At 48.2% G+C, this 12748-nt stretch overlaps 1 protein-coding gene across 1 annotated transcript in view; it reads right to left on the reverse strand.

The window, feature by feature from the left end:
• KIF3B (kinesin family member 3B) overlaps positions 1-12314 on the reverse strand; it is a 28329-nt gene extending 16015 nt beyond the window's left edge. Inside the window, exons 1-2 of the mRNA XM_083744245.1 lie at positions 12180-12314; positions 1633-3111 (exon numbers count right to left, since the gene is read on the reverse strand). Of these exons, the coding sequence (XP_083600371.1) occupies positions 1633-3042 (1410 nt within the window). The 5' untranslated portion in view covers positions 3043-3111; positions 12180-12314. The remainder of the gene's footprint in view (positions 1-1632; positions 3112-12179) is intronic.
• Positions 12315-12748: the final 434 nt, after the last annotated feature.

The following is a 12748-nucleotide window of genomic DNA, read 5'->3' on the forward strand; positions in this document are numbered from 1 at the left end:
TCTGCTCTCCCGGCACATTCCTCTTTCTTAACATCCCCTATGCCAGGCATGGCCAAACCTGGCCCTCTAGCTGTTTTGGGACTATTCCCATCATCTCTGACCACTGGTCTGTTAGCTAGGGATGATGGGAGTTGTAGTCCCAAAACAGCTGGCGGGCCAAATTTGGCCATGCCTGCCCTATGCAAATCAGAAGACAAGTTGACCTTTTCTAGTACTCTCATAAATTTGGGGTTCTGCTCTCTGAGTGACTTATTACAGTCCTTTCACACCAACAGATCACTGAGAAATTAAGAAGGATCAGACTCAATTATATCATCATCATCATATTTATTTATATCCCGCCTCTTCCCCTGACAGGGACTCAGGGTGGCTTTCTAGCTGTTTGGTGGGCTTTCATGACATATACGAATAATCGTTCCCATCTGAACCTGCCAAATATGACTCTGCATGGGACTATTCATGGCATCTGCGTAGGTCTCAGTGTATAAAAGCCTGCTGTGTCTCTGGGTCTTCACTTGAACCACCTGGCAACCGCTTGTGACCCATGTCCCTGCCTCTGTTTTTCTTATTCTTTTCACACTTTCCTCGCATCTCAATAGAAGATTTGGTCATTGCTTTGCTTTGCTTTGCATTATCACTGTTTTCACATATCAGTTGATTGTTACGTGTTGATTAAGATTCATAAAAATGCAAATAAATAATGACAGGAAATGAATTGGGTTGGGCTGAGAATACCTGCTCAAGTCCCACTCCTTTTCCCCCCCATCAAGCATTTCTTTTACTAATCACAGTTAGAAGAAAACACTGATTTTTGACCAGCCTTCAGATCTTGTGAAAACTTACCAAGATGGGAAGCTGTTTCACCTTTGGCTCATTAAGGTGAGGTGGCCATCCCCGACTCTACGAGCAGCTGACAGAGGAAGGATGAAGATGGTTCATTGGCAGCTGTGGGCAACACTTGATTAAATGTGCACAAGCTCTTCACATGCATGCCACCCCTTCACTCTCCCCTTCATGAAAGCAAGGAAACAAGCCAGGAAGTCACAATAAACTAGAGCTTTCTATTACGTGTGAACTGGACTAGGAAGCTATGGGCAACAGCCTCTGAACAGGCCAGGATAAGATAGGATAAATCAAACAACTGCAAGGTTGTTTGTTTGTTTGTTTGTTTACAGTGTTTTATAAATTTTATGAAATAAAATAAAATAAAGCTGGCCTGCCAATGCCTGGAAGCCACTGTCCATCGCTCCCCGCTTAGCACACAACAGAAAACTATGGCTAGCTGCAAGGTCTTGGCTTGCTTCCCTGCTTGCACAAAGAGGCAGTCTGTGAGTGCACAGATCTCATGCATCCGTCCTTGCCTCTGAAGCCAGAATTTGATTGTCCAAACCAGGTCTTAAATCACCTACACCTCTCCAACTGCTGGCTGCAGTTCTCTAGCTGTGAATAATTCGGAAAGGAAAACCTTTGAATTCAGAATCTCAGAACCACTCTGAACATCAGAGAAGCGTTTCAGGAACAATTCCCAATCCCTATGCTTCTGTTTTTAGTCTTCAACACTGAACCTCCCCCAGAGAGGTTCCTCCCAGGCCACTTTTCTGAATCCACAGAACTTGGCAAAGAGCCTCCTACCTTGATTTTGGCGCCCAGTCTTTCAGCTGCCTCCTTCTCTCGCTTCAGGTCTTCCATCTTCTTCTCCTTCTCCTTCAGCAGCCTCATCTTGTCCTCGGCCACCAAACTGTGGTCCTCCAGGATAGCCCTCTTCTCGATCTCCAGCTTCTCCTGCTGCTCTTTCCAGTAGTCACCTTTGTTACCTCCTCCTTCCTCCTCCCCTTCTTCGCCATCTTCCTCCTCGTCCTCATCCTCCCCGCCAGCGCTGAAGCTTCCGTCTCTCCTCCTGTCTTTCTTCTTCCTCTTGACAACGGACCGCTTTTCTAGCTGCGCCTTGAGCCTGGCGATCTCCTCCTGGAATTCCCGCAGCAGTGCGTCCTTGGGGTCTTCGTTCACTCTCGGCTTGTTCTTGATGTTCTTGGCCCGGTTGGCGTACCGCAGCGTCGTCAGGGTCTCGTCGACGTTGTACGAGGCGGGGCCGATGTTGGCCACCATCACCGTCTTGGCATTGCCCCCTAACGAATCCTGGAGCAGCCTGGTGAGCTTGGAATCCCGATAGGGAATGTGAGTGCTTTTGCCGTCCACCAGGGCAGATATGACGTTCCCCAAGGCAGAGAGAGAGAGGTTGATCTTTGTCGCTTCTTTCAACCTCTCCCCCTGGGCTCCGGTCTTAGACTGGCGTTCACTGCCGGCAAGGTCCACCAGGTTGAGCTTCCCGACGCGTATGTGGTTCTCCCCATCAAGCCCCACTTCGCTGCACTCGATGGTGATCACAAAGATGGCGTGCGAACGGGAGCTGTGCTCGTTCATGTTGGTGGCCCCGACTGAGCGGTTCTGGTTCCCCACGTTCATGACGTGCTCTATTTCCTTGACGCTCTTTGTGACGAAGGACGACAAGTCCTTCACGTACACTCCCGTGTCTGGCCGCTCCTTCAGCTCCAGCCTCTTGGACTGATCCTTTGACAACAAGTCCCGGATTTCCTCCTGATAGATCTCCAGGTAAGAAGCCCTCACCAGGTACTGCTGGTTTTGAGACCGGGAGATGTGCGTGAAGATGTGGTCGAAGGAATTGGGGATGACGCCCCTTTTCTCGGGGTCGCCACGCACACCTTCCATCGTGTACGTCTTCCCCGTGCCGGTTTGCCCGTAGGCAAAGATGGTCCCGTTGAACCCCTGCAGGACCGAGTCCACCAGGGGCCGGAAGGTCTCATCGTAGAGTTCAAACTGCTTGGAATTCCAGTCGTAAACGGCATCAAAGGTGAAAGTCTTTGGCAGCTCGTGAGAAGTCCCCTTGGGGTTCTTCACCGACACCTGCCCCAACTTGACGTCAACCTGGACCACTTGCTCGTAGGATGCGACTTTCTCTTTGCTGTTCATCGGCCGGCATCGCACCACCACTCTGACTGACTCTGAGCACTTTAACTTCGACATGACAACAGGTTGGCGCTAGGGCAAACTCAGCAGACAGCAGGACCAGGAAGGCCAGGGGTTTTTCCAAACCTGGAAAGAATCAAAGGCGAGAATTGAGTACAGAGGTAAGGCACAAAAGCAGTGCGTACAAACCAGCCCCCCACTCCACCCCCCCCCCCCGGTCTGGCTTTTAACACTAGAGATGAAAGTTGAAACCCAAGCCCAAACATCCATTCCCAGAGTGGACAGGCCAAGCCACCATCTCAAAATCTCAATTTCCCAACTGTAATAGGAAAAGAAGCAAAAACATCCCTCTCGGAGTTACTGTGAGGCAGAACAACAAGACAATGTAAAATGTTTTTTCCCTTTCTAAATGACAGGAAATAAGTGCTTCCTATTCCCATTTGATCAGTATTAGTGCTGAAGCAAATGACTTTTAACTCAAGTTTCGTTTAAAATGAGAAATATCACTTTGGATGATGATAATAATAACTACAATAACAGAAATAACAGTAGTAGTAGTAGTAATGATGATAATATATTAAATTTGTATACCTTCATCCGTAGATCACAGGGCAGTTCACATCATAAAAATACAAAATCAAAACACATATGTAATAAAAGAAGCAACAAGCAAACCTTCCCACAAACACACTTAAAAGGCCATAGAATGTTTATCAGCCCAAAGCCTGGTTACAGAGCAACATTTTCGCCTGGCATCTAAAGAGAAGTAATGGAGAAGCCAGGCGAGCCCTCCTGGGGAGAGCATTCCACAAAAGGGGAGCCACTGCAGAAAAGGCCTGGTCTCATGTTGCCACCCTCCAGACCTCTCGTGGAGGGGGCACACGAAGAAGGGCCTTGGAGGATTATCTGCAGTGGTTCCTACAGCTTCATTCAAAATCTTAAGTCTGAATAGCCTGTGCGGCCAGAGGTTCAGAGAGGTCTAGCCATTCTGAAATTCTCAACTTTCATCCTTTCAAGAAAAATGTGCAAAAGGGCGGTGCTGGCTCTTTTATTTCCCTTCCCTCCCCCTCCTCTTTTATGAAGATCACCTGCTCTGAGACCCCACAGCTAATTCTCCCCTGGCCTCCTCGCTGGCCCAAGCAGGGCCAATTCAGCCAGCTAGCCCTGGGGATTATCTGATTGATTTTTGATTTTTATTGTTATTCATGTTTTTATACCATATTTTGTTGTTAGCCGCCCTGAGCCTGGTTTTTGAACCAGGAAGGGCGGGGTATAAATAATAATAATAATAATAATAATAATAATAATAATAATAATAATTTTCAGCCAGCTTCCAAGTTAAGAGTCTCTTGTATGTTCAGGGACATTGTCCACACGCTGCCGGACTCCCGGACTCCTTTTGCTCCTCTTTCCTTCCCTCACGGGCCCAGATTTTGTCACAACCCTGTTGCCCTCCAACCATGTTCTACAATGCACGCCTCTCCTTTCCACCTCGGCAGCAGCTGACCTCACCAACCAACTCAAAGCTCTGTAATAGTGCAAGCTGAGTTATATGGTAATGATCTGCTCGATTAAAAAAAAAAAAAACAACCAACACCACCATTATTCAAAACTGTTGATATCTTGCCCAAGGAGAAGCTTTTCCTGATAAGAAAGTAGAACACAGGAAGTGGCCGTAGACTGATGAGTCAGGTCGGTGGACCACCCAGCTTAATATTGTCTACACTGAATAGCCGCAGTTCTCCAGGCTTCCAGACATGGTCCTCTCCCAGTCTTCCCTGGAGATCCCAAGGACTGAACCCAGGATCTTCTACTACTGAGCTACAGTCCTACATTGTATAACTCTGTACACCGTGGACTCTCCTTCCTTGGAGGTTTTTAAGCAGAGGTTGGATGGCCATCTGTCATGGATGGTTTAGCTGAGATTCCTGCATTGCAAGAGGTTGGACTCTACGATTCCAAGATTTCCCAGATGCAGCAATTGCACATGCTATCCAGGAACTCTCAAATTTTAGATCCTAGAAAACTGCCCTAAAGCTTTTGCTTTCTTCCTACTTAAAATGCTTCCAAGTCACCTTCGTTAGCCTTAATTAAAAACGTAATAAAACTCTCAGAGGGGCTCATCATTGCTAGGAAACCACATGTTCAGGCCAGAATGATAACGTTCCAGAAAATGCATGGCTGGGACTGAAAGCAGCAACTTCTTGCCTCCTTCTCACCCTCTTGCCTCCACAATGTATGATTGCTAGAAAATGCACGGCACGACATCCTCGCACTTCCCTCTTCCACTAGGATCTAGGGATCTTAGTGGGCCCACAAGCTGAACATGAGTCCACAGTGTGACGCAGCAGCAAAAAAGGCTAATGCTATTCTAGGCTGCAGGGACGCGGGTGGCACTGTGGGTTAAACCACTGAACCTAGGACTTGATGATCAGAACGTCGGCGGTTCGAATCCCCATGACGGGGTGAGCTCCCGTTGCTCGGTCCCTGCTCCTGCCAACCTAGCAGTTCAAAAGCACGTCAAAGTGCAAGTAGATAAATAGGTACCACTCCAGCAGGAAGGTAAACGGCGTTTCCGTGCGCTGCTCTGGTTCACCAGAAGCGGCTCAGTCCTTCTGGCCACATGACCCGGAAGTTGTACGCCGGCTCCCTCAGCCAGTAAAGTGAGATGAGCGCAGCAACCCCAGAGTCAGTCATGAATGGACCTAATGGTCAGGGGTCCCTTTACCTTTATTCTAGGCTGCATCAAGAGAAGGACAGTATTCTGATCAAGGGAAGTCATAGTACAGTTCTATTCTGCCTCAGTCTGACTACATGTGGCACTTTTTTCAGCGCAAAGCTTAACCCTGGAGAATCTCATTGAGCCTGGAGCAGGTACTGACACTTTTCACCCACTACTGAGCAATGTCAGAGAACTGCCATACAGCAGACTATGAGAGGTTTCCAGACAGACCCGGCATCCTTTCCTGGAAATCACATACTGCCTGTATGGCTGCAGTAACGGAGTAATTTTGACTAATCTGATTTTGCTTCCACCTCTGTGCTTGGAAAGTCACTGCAAACCAAGGTTGAGAACTGGCTCTGGCAAGAGGGCCAGATCCTTAGCTCTTCCACCCCTAGCAGGCCAAGTAGGACAGGTCAGTGGAGCAGCCCAGTTGTCAATCACCTAATGTCACATTGATGACAGGTGACCTTTTTTGCCCACAGGGGTCTTCAGAAGCCTCTTTTAAAGTGCTGCAGAAAATAGCATTTTGAAAGGGGCTTCTGAAGATCTGACCAGCTGTCAGGTCTTCAAAAGCCCCTTTCAATGTGCTTTTTACCAATCAGCTAGCAGGCAGTGCCTGCGATCCCCATGGATCTTACCTGCCACACAACAGACGTCATATATGACTTCACATGCAGGGCAGCTGGCCATGGCTTTGCCAAAAGGGCCTTGTGGGACGAATGCAGAGGCCTGGCAGGCCTAATTAGTCCAGGGTGGAGGCTGGAGATCCCCATCCCTGCTATAACCAAACCAGTGGAAGAGCCAAGAAGCCAAAGGAAATAAATGTTCAATCAGCCCTGCCACGGACGGAGCCTGACAAGCAGCCACAATCTAAGAGCATCAAATAAACAAGTTCGGTCAGGCTGCCTGCAGCTTCAACAGGAAAGCGATTCCTGCCCATCCAGCCTTCAAGCACACCATGTCATGGCCTGAATGCAGGCCTAATTCTGTACTGACATGACCTGAACAGTTTTTATTTTAGTGCTGTTGGGTGTAAAGCAGCCCATTCAACTTGGTGCAAGATACAAGATTCAGAACGCTGCAACTGCGCCGTGCCAGAGATTAGGACACCTGGTGCATCTTCCATAACCCATATTACAACCTCCCCCCAAAAAACAACAACTATTTGTGCTCTGCGGATGTTTTGGACTACAACTCCCATCAGCCCCAAGCAGCACAACTGATGTGACATAGTCCAAATCATGCAGAAAGTGCTATTTTCTGGAAAGGGGTAACGCAGGTTCTCTATTTGCACGCCGAAGGAACACACAAGCACCAGAAGGTTAGGATGAGAGCTGAACTGAATGATCCGCTGGGCCCTGTTTCAGTTTAAGGCACGTACTGAAGTATACTCAGCGCAGATGAATTGCCTCGTCGTATTAACTGTATGGCTGGCTAAGGAGAGATAATGAGGGTGGATTTTCTTCCCCCTTTCAATTAACAATTTATACAAAGTGGGTGAAGTCAAGGGGAGAGGCTGCTGCTTGGTGGTAGAGCGCATGATTTGCATGCTGAATGCTCCCGTTTCTGCCACAAGGAGATCCCGTGAAAGGACCTTTGGCAGGAGGGCTGAGAGACTTCACTGTTAAGCCCTGGGGAGGCCCTGCCAGCCACAGCAAAGGCTATTGAACTAGATGGGGGAGAGGTTTGTCTGAGTTTTAAGGCAGCTCCTTACCTTCCACTAAGTTGGGATTTCAAGCCTGGTTTTGACATTGTGATGACAAAGGGGTGGTATTCATCCTGGAGCATGGAATGAGGTTCTTTGAAACTAGCACGGATGGCAGCTGAAGAATTTGGGGGTCGAGGAGACGTTCTGGGAACCACACGATGGGAGGAAACACATGGCTCCCAGCAGTGTGCCCTTGTTTATTTTGCCAAAAACAGAGTACACCACATGTGACAGCAAATGTCCATCAAGCAGGTTCTGCCATGCGCTACTGTGCCTTAATTGCTTGCCCGCAAATATATCAATTATTTGTAACCAAACATTTCATGAGGCAACACACTCCATCCCTGCTGAATGCCCGGCCCAACATCCTATTTTAGACAAGCCTTTAGGACACGGCGCTCTCCGGAAAGAGCCCTCTCACTCTTCTGAAATCCAAAAGCAATCTGGCCAGATCCCAAATTGACTCTAATCCACTACACTCACCCAGAGCTTCAGATTGCATTTCCAATTGTACAGAATACGGGAAGCAATTCAAAGCCTGTTTTCTTGGAGTGTAGGATGAAGTCATGCCTGAAAATTAAGTCCTGGTACTATTTGAAATTAAATTGGTGTGGCAGTTCAATCATCAGAGAATTTTAGAAGAAATCGCAAATTAAGGAGACTAGTTAATTCAAATAGACTGAGCCTTGAGAACCAACAAGCTAGGATAAGATTGCTACATACTGGATATATTCCGGGATTGCCTTTAATTTTATTTTAGAAGTGTAAACACAAGATTCCACACTAGACCTGGAAGGTGGAGGCTGAGATTTAAAGAGATTCTAAGAACAATTATTTTCCATTTTTGCTACTTGAACCTGTCAAGTATCTGTAATTATGTTCCTTCTTAGCATCATTTGGCTCCTTCCATTATTCCACCTAATAAATGGGCAATTTGTGATTTTCCTCTCTTTCAGCAATTTTTCCTCTTTATGGTAAAGAGGTGTCTCAAATCAGACAGAATATTCCAGGTGTGAACTGTGGAGAATTATGATGAGGTATTTTTCTCAGCTGAACTAATTCTACTTGAGTACACACCATAAACTTAACCTCCAGCTAAAAAATAGTAGTAGTAGTAGTGTATTAGTAATAATAGTGATTTATTTATTTTTAAATAGTGTTTATGTTCCCTGATCTATGGGCTCAAAGAAACTGGAAACACAGACATGTCTTAGGCAAAATATAATTCTTTTTGTGATTTTGTTTTTTAGGAGTTGAAAATTGAAATTGAACACCCTTCAGAAAAGCAGAGCAATCAATGGCTGTTTGGCTTCTCTTGAAAAAGCCACGCTTTGCTATCTTTCAGCTTGAATAGGGCTAGAGAAAATCACCCACCTCAAAATCTATCCTCATCCTGCCTTTCCGATGTCTCCCTCTCATATAGATATCACAGTCATGTACAAAAAACTCCCTATATATACTAATTGACGCTCTTATTTCATCCCCATGAAATACAAGAGTCAAGCAAGGCCTTTGATCAGGGACAAGGTGCATAATTGCACAATGCTCTTCATCAGTTGGAACACAAAAATAGCTAAATCTAAAGTAATTTTTTTACAAGACAAGGTCGATTGCATATGTAAACAATTTTATCGGTCCACAAAATCTCGCGTGTTCCTTCATTAAAAGATGGTCCAATAAAATATATCAATTCAGTCTATTCTGTGTTTCTTATTGACTGAAAATTGCATGACAATCGCCCTTATATGACCCCACGCTGCTAGGCATTCAGTGACAACCAATACAGCCAAGCAACAGAGCAACTGTCAAAATCAGATCTATGGCAGTTTAGAGAAACACACCACAGGCTCTGTTAAAACACACCGTCCTGAGAACAAAGACAGAATAAACTATTCATTTGCAGAGTTGGGTTTCTTCTCCTGTCTAAGGAGAGGAAACAAGCACTCTTCTTACTTTGATGAAATCATTTTTTGCAGCAATGAATTGCTACATAAGCAAGACCACCACAGCCAACTGTCCCTTGCGCAGATGAGCAATGAACATAATGCTGCCTTCATATTGCACCAGCAATATTATGTTGCACGAAATAGAATAGTGTAAGATTCTCTAGTAAAATGTGCCAAATTAAATATCCGAATCCCCTTTGCAGCTGACCACTATTTTATCTAGTTCTTTCCTCCTGATCTTCTTAGCTGGCAATAGTATGGCTCCCTCTAGTTCGGCTACTTTGGTGGTGCCTGGTCTTCAGTGTCTATATGAAGCCTGATCCTATGTCTGCTTACTCAGAAGCAAGCCCTACTGAATGCAACAGAACTTGCTTCCAAGTTGTGTGGATTACACACTTAGGTGCATGGTTATGTGTGCAAGCCTACAAGACAAGGAGATTCAACAACCACAGGATGGAGACAGAAAGCAGAGTCTAGGAAGCAGTGTTAGAAATCAGCAAGGCGCCGGGCACATTTTGCTACTGGCTGGGGTGCAATTGCAACCACGCGGAGATCCCTGGATGCCAGCTGGCAACTGACATCTCCATCTGGCTGGCCTCTCCAGGTTTCTTAAGCAGGTAAGCAGAATAACTCATTTATTGCACTTATATCCCACCTTTTTCTCCAAGGAGTGGAGTACATGATTCACCCCCCTCTCAGTTAATCCCCACAACAACCCTGTAAGGTAGGTTAAGAGGTTGTGACTGACTCCAAGATTACGCAGTGAGCTTCAGGACTGAGTGGGGATTTGAACCCCGATCTCCCAGGTCCTAGTCTGACACTCGAACCACTTCACCACACTGGCTTCCTAGAGTACTTCTGCTGTGGGGGCGCTATATAAATTAAGTAGGTAAATAAATACGGGGAAAGCAAAATGTCACTCAGAGAAGGATCTGAAATATTTTCCTTGAAGCTTGAATTTGTTTTATTCTGGACTGCTTAATTTTATATTTTAATGTGTTGTAAACCGCTTTGATTTTTTTGTCTTTAAAATATAAAGTGGTATCAGAATGAAATGCAAAATATTAATAACAATAAAAAAAATCTCACTAGGGGGGAAAATGGCACCTAGACAGTCTGTAGGTTCAAGGTGTTATTTGGCAATTAGCTTATAAATCTGAGTTTCTAATACTGGCAGAAACTCTCCAGGGTCTTTTCCTATCATTTAATTTGTAGACTTATTTTATTTTTTAAAATCCACATATAAATGGTAAGTAATTCAACCTTGGCATGCGAAAGATATGCTGCACTGCTGAGGTACACTCCTTCCATCTCCCTAAATGTTTTGATGAGCATCCTTGATGTGCAAGCTGCCTCCTGAACACAGGTAGACGCATCCTCATATAAGACACTTAAAGCATGGCAAGAGGGCAGGTGTTCCCACCAGAAAGGAAGATCAGCCACAACCAGGGGTGAGTTCTGGTCCATAAGAGGAGCCCTGCTGGATCTGGTCTGGGATCTTGCTCTCCTAGGGCTATGGGGAGCACAAGGGGGATTCAGCAGAGGCTCCACGGCCACCTGTCACGTATGATCTAGTTGACATTCATGCATTGCGGGGGGTTGGACTAGATGACCCGTGGGGTCCCTTCCAACGCTACAGTTCTACAATGCTGTGGTGCTGAGAGGCATAATGCCTCCGGCGGCGGAGGCAGACCACAGCCATCACGGCTAGTGACCACGGACAGCCGTGTCTTGTCTAATTGTCTCACAAAAGCCATCCCTGCTGGTGGCTGCCTGTTGTGTTTGAGGACTCCCTCAAAGAACTGCAGGGGACGGACGGACAGGCATGTAATAACATGCGGAAGAACAGAAGAAGAGCCGGCTGCTGGATCACGCCCACGGCCCATGGCGTCCAGCATCGCCTCCTCACCAGAAAACCCACAAGCAGGACTCGAACGCAAGATCCCTCTCCCTTCCTGCTGGGGTTTTCCAGAAAGTGGGATTCAGAAGTGGAGGGCAAGAGCATGGCCTTCCTGGCTAGGAGCCCCCCATAGCCCCCTCCTCCTCCTCCATGTATTTGTTTCCATCCCAGCTGGTGGCCCTCCCTGCCTCCTCCTGCGGGGTCAATTCACCTGGGCAGGGCCTTGTGTGTATGGGGCAGACGCCGACCCACATCCTCCAGAGGAAGGGAGGGGAGCATCCGGGTGCGTGCACGCATCCACCATCCACACCCACGCCCAGACACGCGTGTGCCTTGAGAGTGAAGAAGGAGGCGCGGGGGGGGGGTTAGAGAGGAGAGGGAGGGAGCAGCCGGTGCGCGCGCACGCATTCCCACGTTCCACACCCAGACACGCGTGTGCCTTGAGGTGCAGAAAGGGACGAGAGGAGGGGGAGGGAGCACCCCGGTGCGCGTGCACGCATTCCCACGGTTCCACGCCCAAACACGCGTGTGCCTTGAGAGTGCAGAAGGAGGCGGGAGGAGGGGAGAGGAGGGGAAGGGAGCACCCCGGTGCGCGTACACGCATTCCCACGGTTCCTCACCCAGACACGCGTGTGCCTTGAGGTGCAGAAGGATACGAGGAGAGGAGGGGGAGGGAGCACCCCGGTGCGCGTGCACGCATTCCCACGTTTCCACGCCCAGACACGCGTGTGCCCCTGAGCGTGAGGAAGGGGAGAGAGAGAGGGAGAGGCGTGGGGCCGCCCGAGGCCCCCGCCCCACAGATGCGGTTCCTCCTCCTCCTCCCGCCGCGCGCGCGCGCCCCCTCGCCGTCCCAGGCGCGCGCACGGTGGTGGTGGGGGGGGAACAAGGCGAGGGAGGGCGAGGCCCCTCACTCACCTGCGCCGTCACCATGGAGACCCCCTCCTCCTCCCGCCGCTGCGGCAGGGACGGCGGCGGCGGCGGCAGCACCGGATACGGCAGGGGGAGTCCGGCCCCGCCGCGGCCGCCGCTCACTTCCTTGGCAACGCGGCCGCCCGCCCCGAAGCCATCACTTCCTTGGCGACGCCCCGGCCCTAGCAACGGGCCCCGCCTCCTCCGCGCCCTCGGCCCTGGCAACGGGACACGCCCCTGGCAACGCGACACGCCCCTCCGGCCCTCGAGGCGCCCCAGCCACGTGCGCGAGGCGTGGCTTACGCGGGCGTGGTTTTTTTTTTTTTAATATAATTTTTATTAAGTTTTCTGTTTCTACAATTTAAAATCCTCGTTCTTACACCCTGAAGATATCAGTGACTTCCATTCTTCTCTTTCCATGGTTCATTTTACATATCCTAAATCCCTGCATATTTTACAAAAACTATACAATTCAGTATTCCGTTATTACAGCCATCAAAACTAATTTTCATTTATCTTAATGCTGTCAGCGTTTTGAGCTGTATGGCTTAGGTGTGTTTTAATCCACTGGAGAA

Source organism: Podarcis gaigeae (genome assembly GCF_964106915.1).
Source record: "Podarcis gaigeae genome assembly, chromosome: 6".
Lineage (NCBI taxonomy): Eukaryota > Metazoa > Chordata > Lepidosauria > Squamata > Lacertidae > Podarcis > Podarcis gaigeae.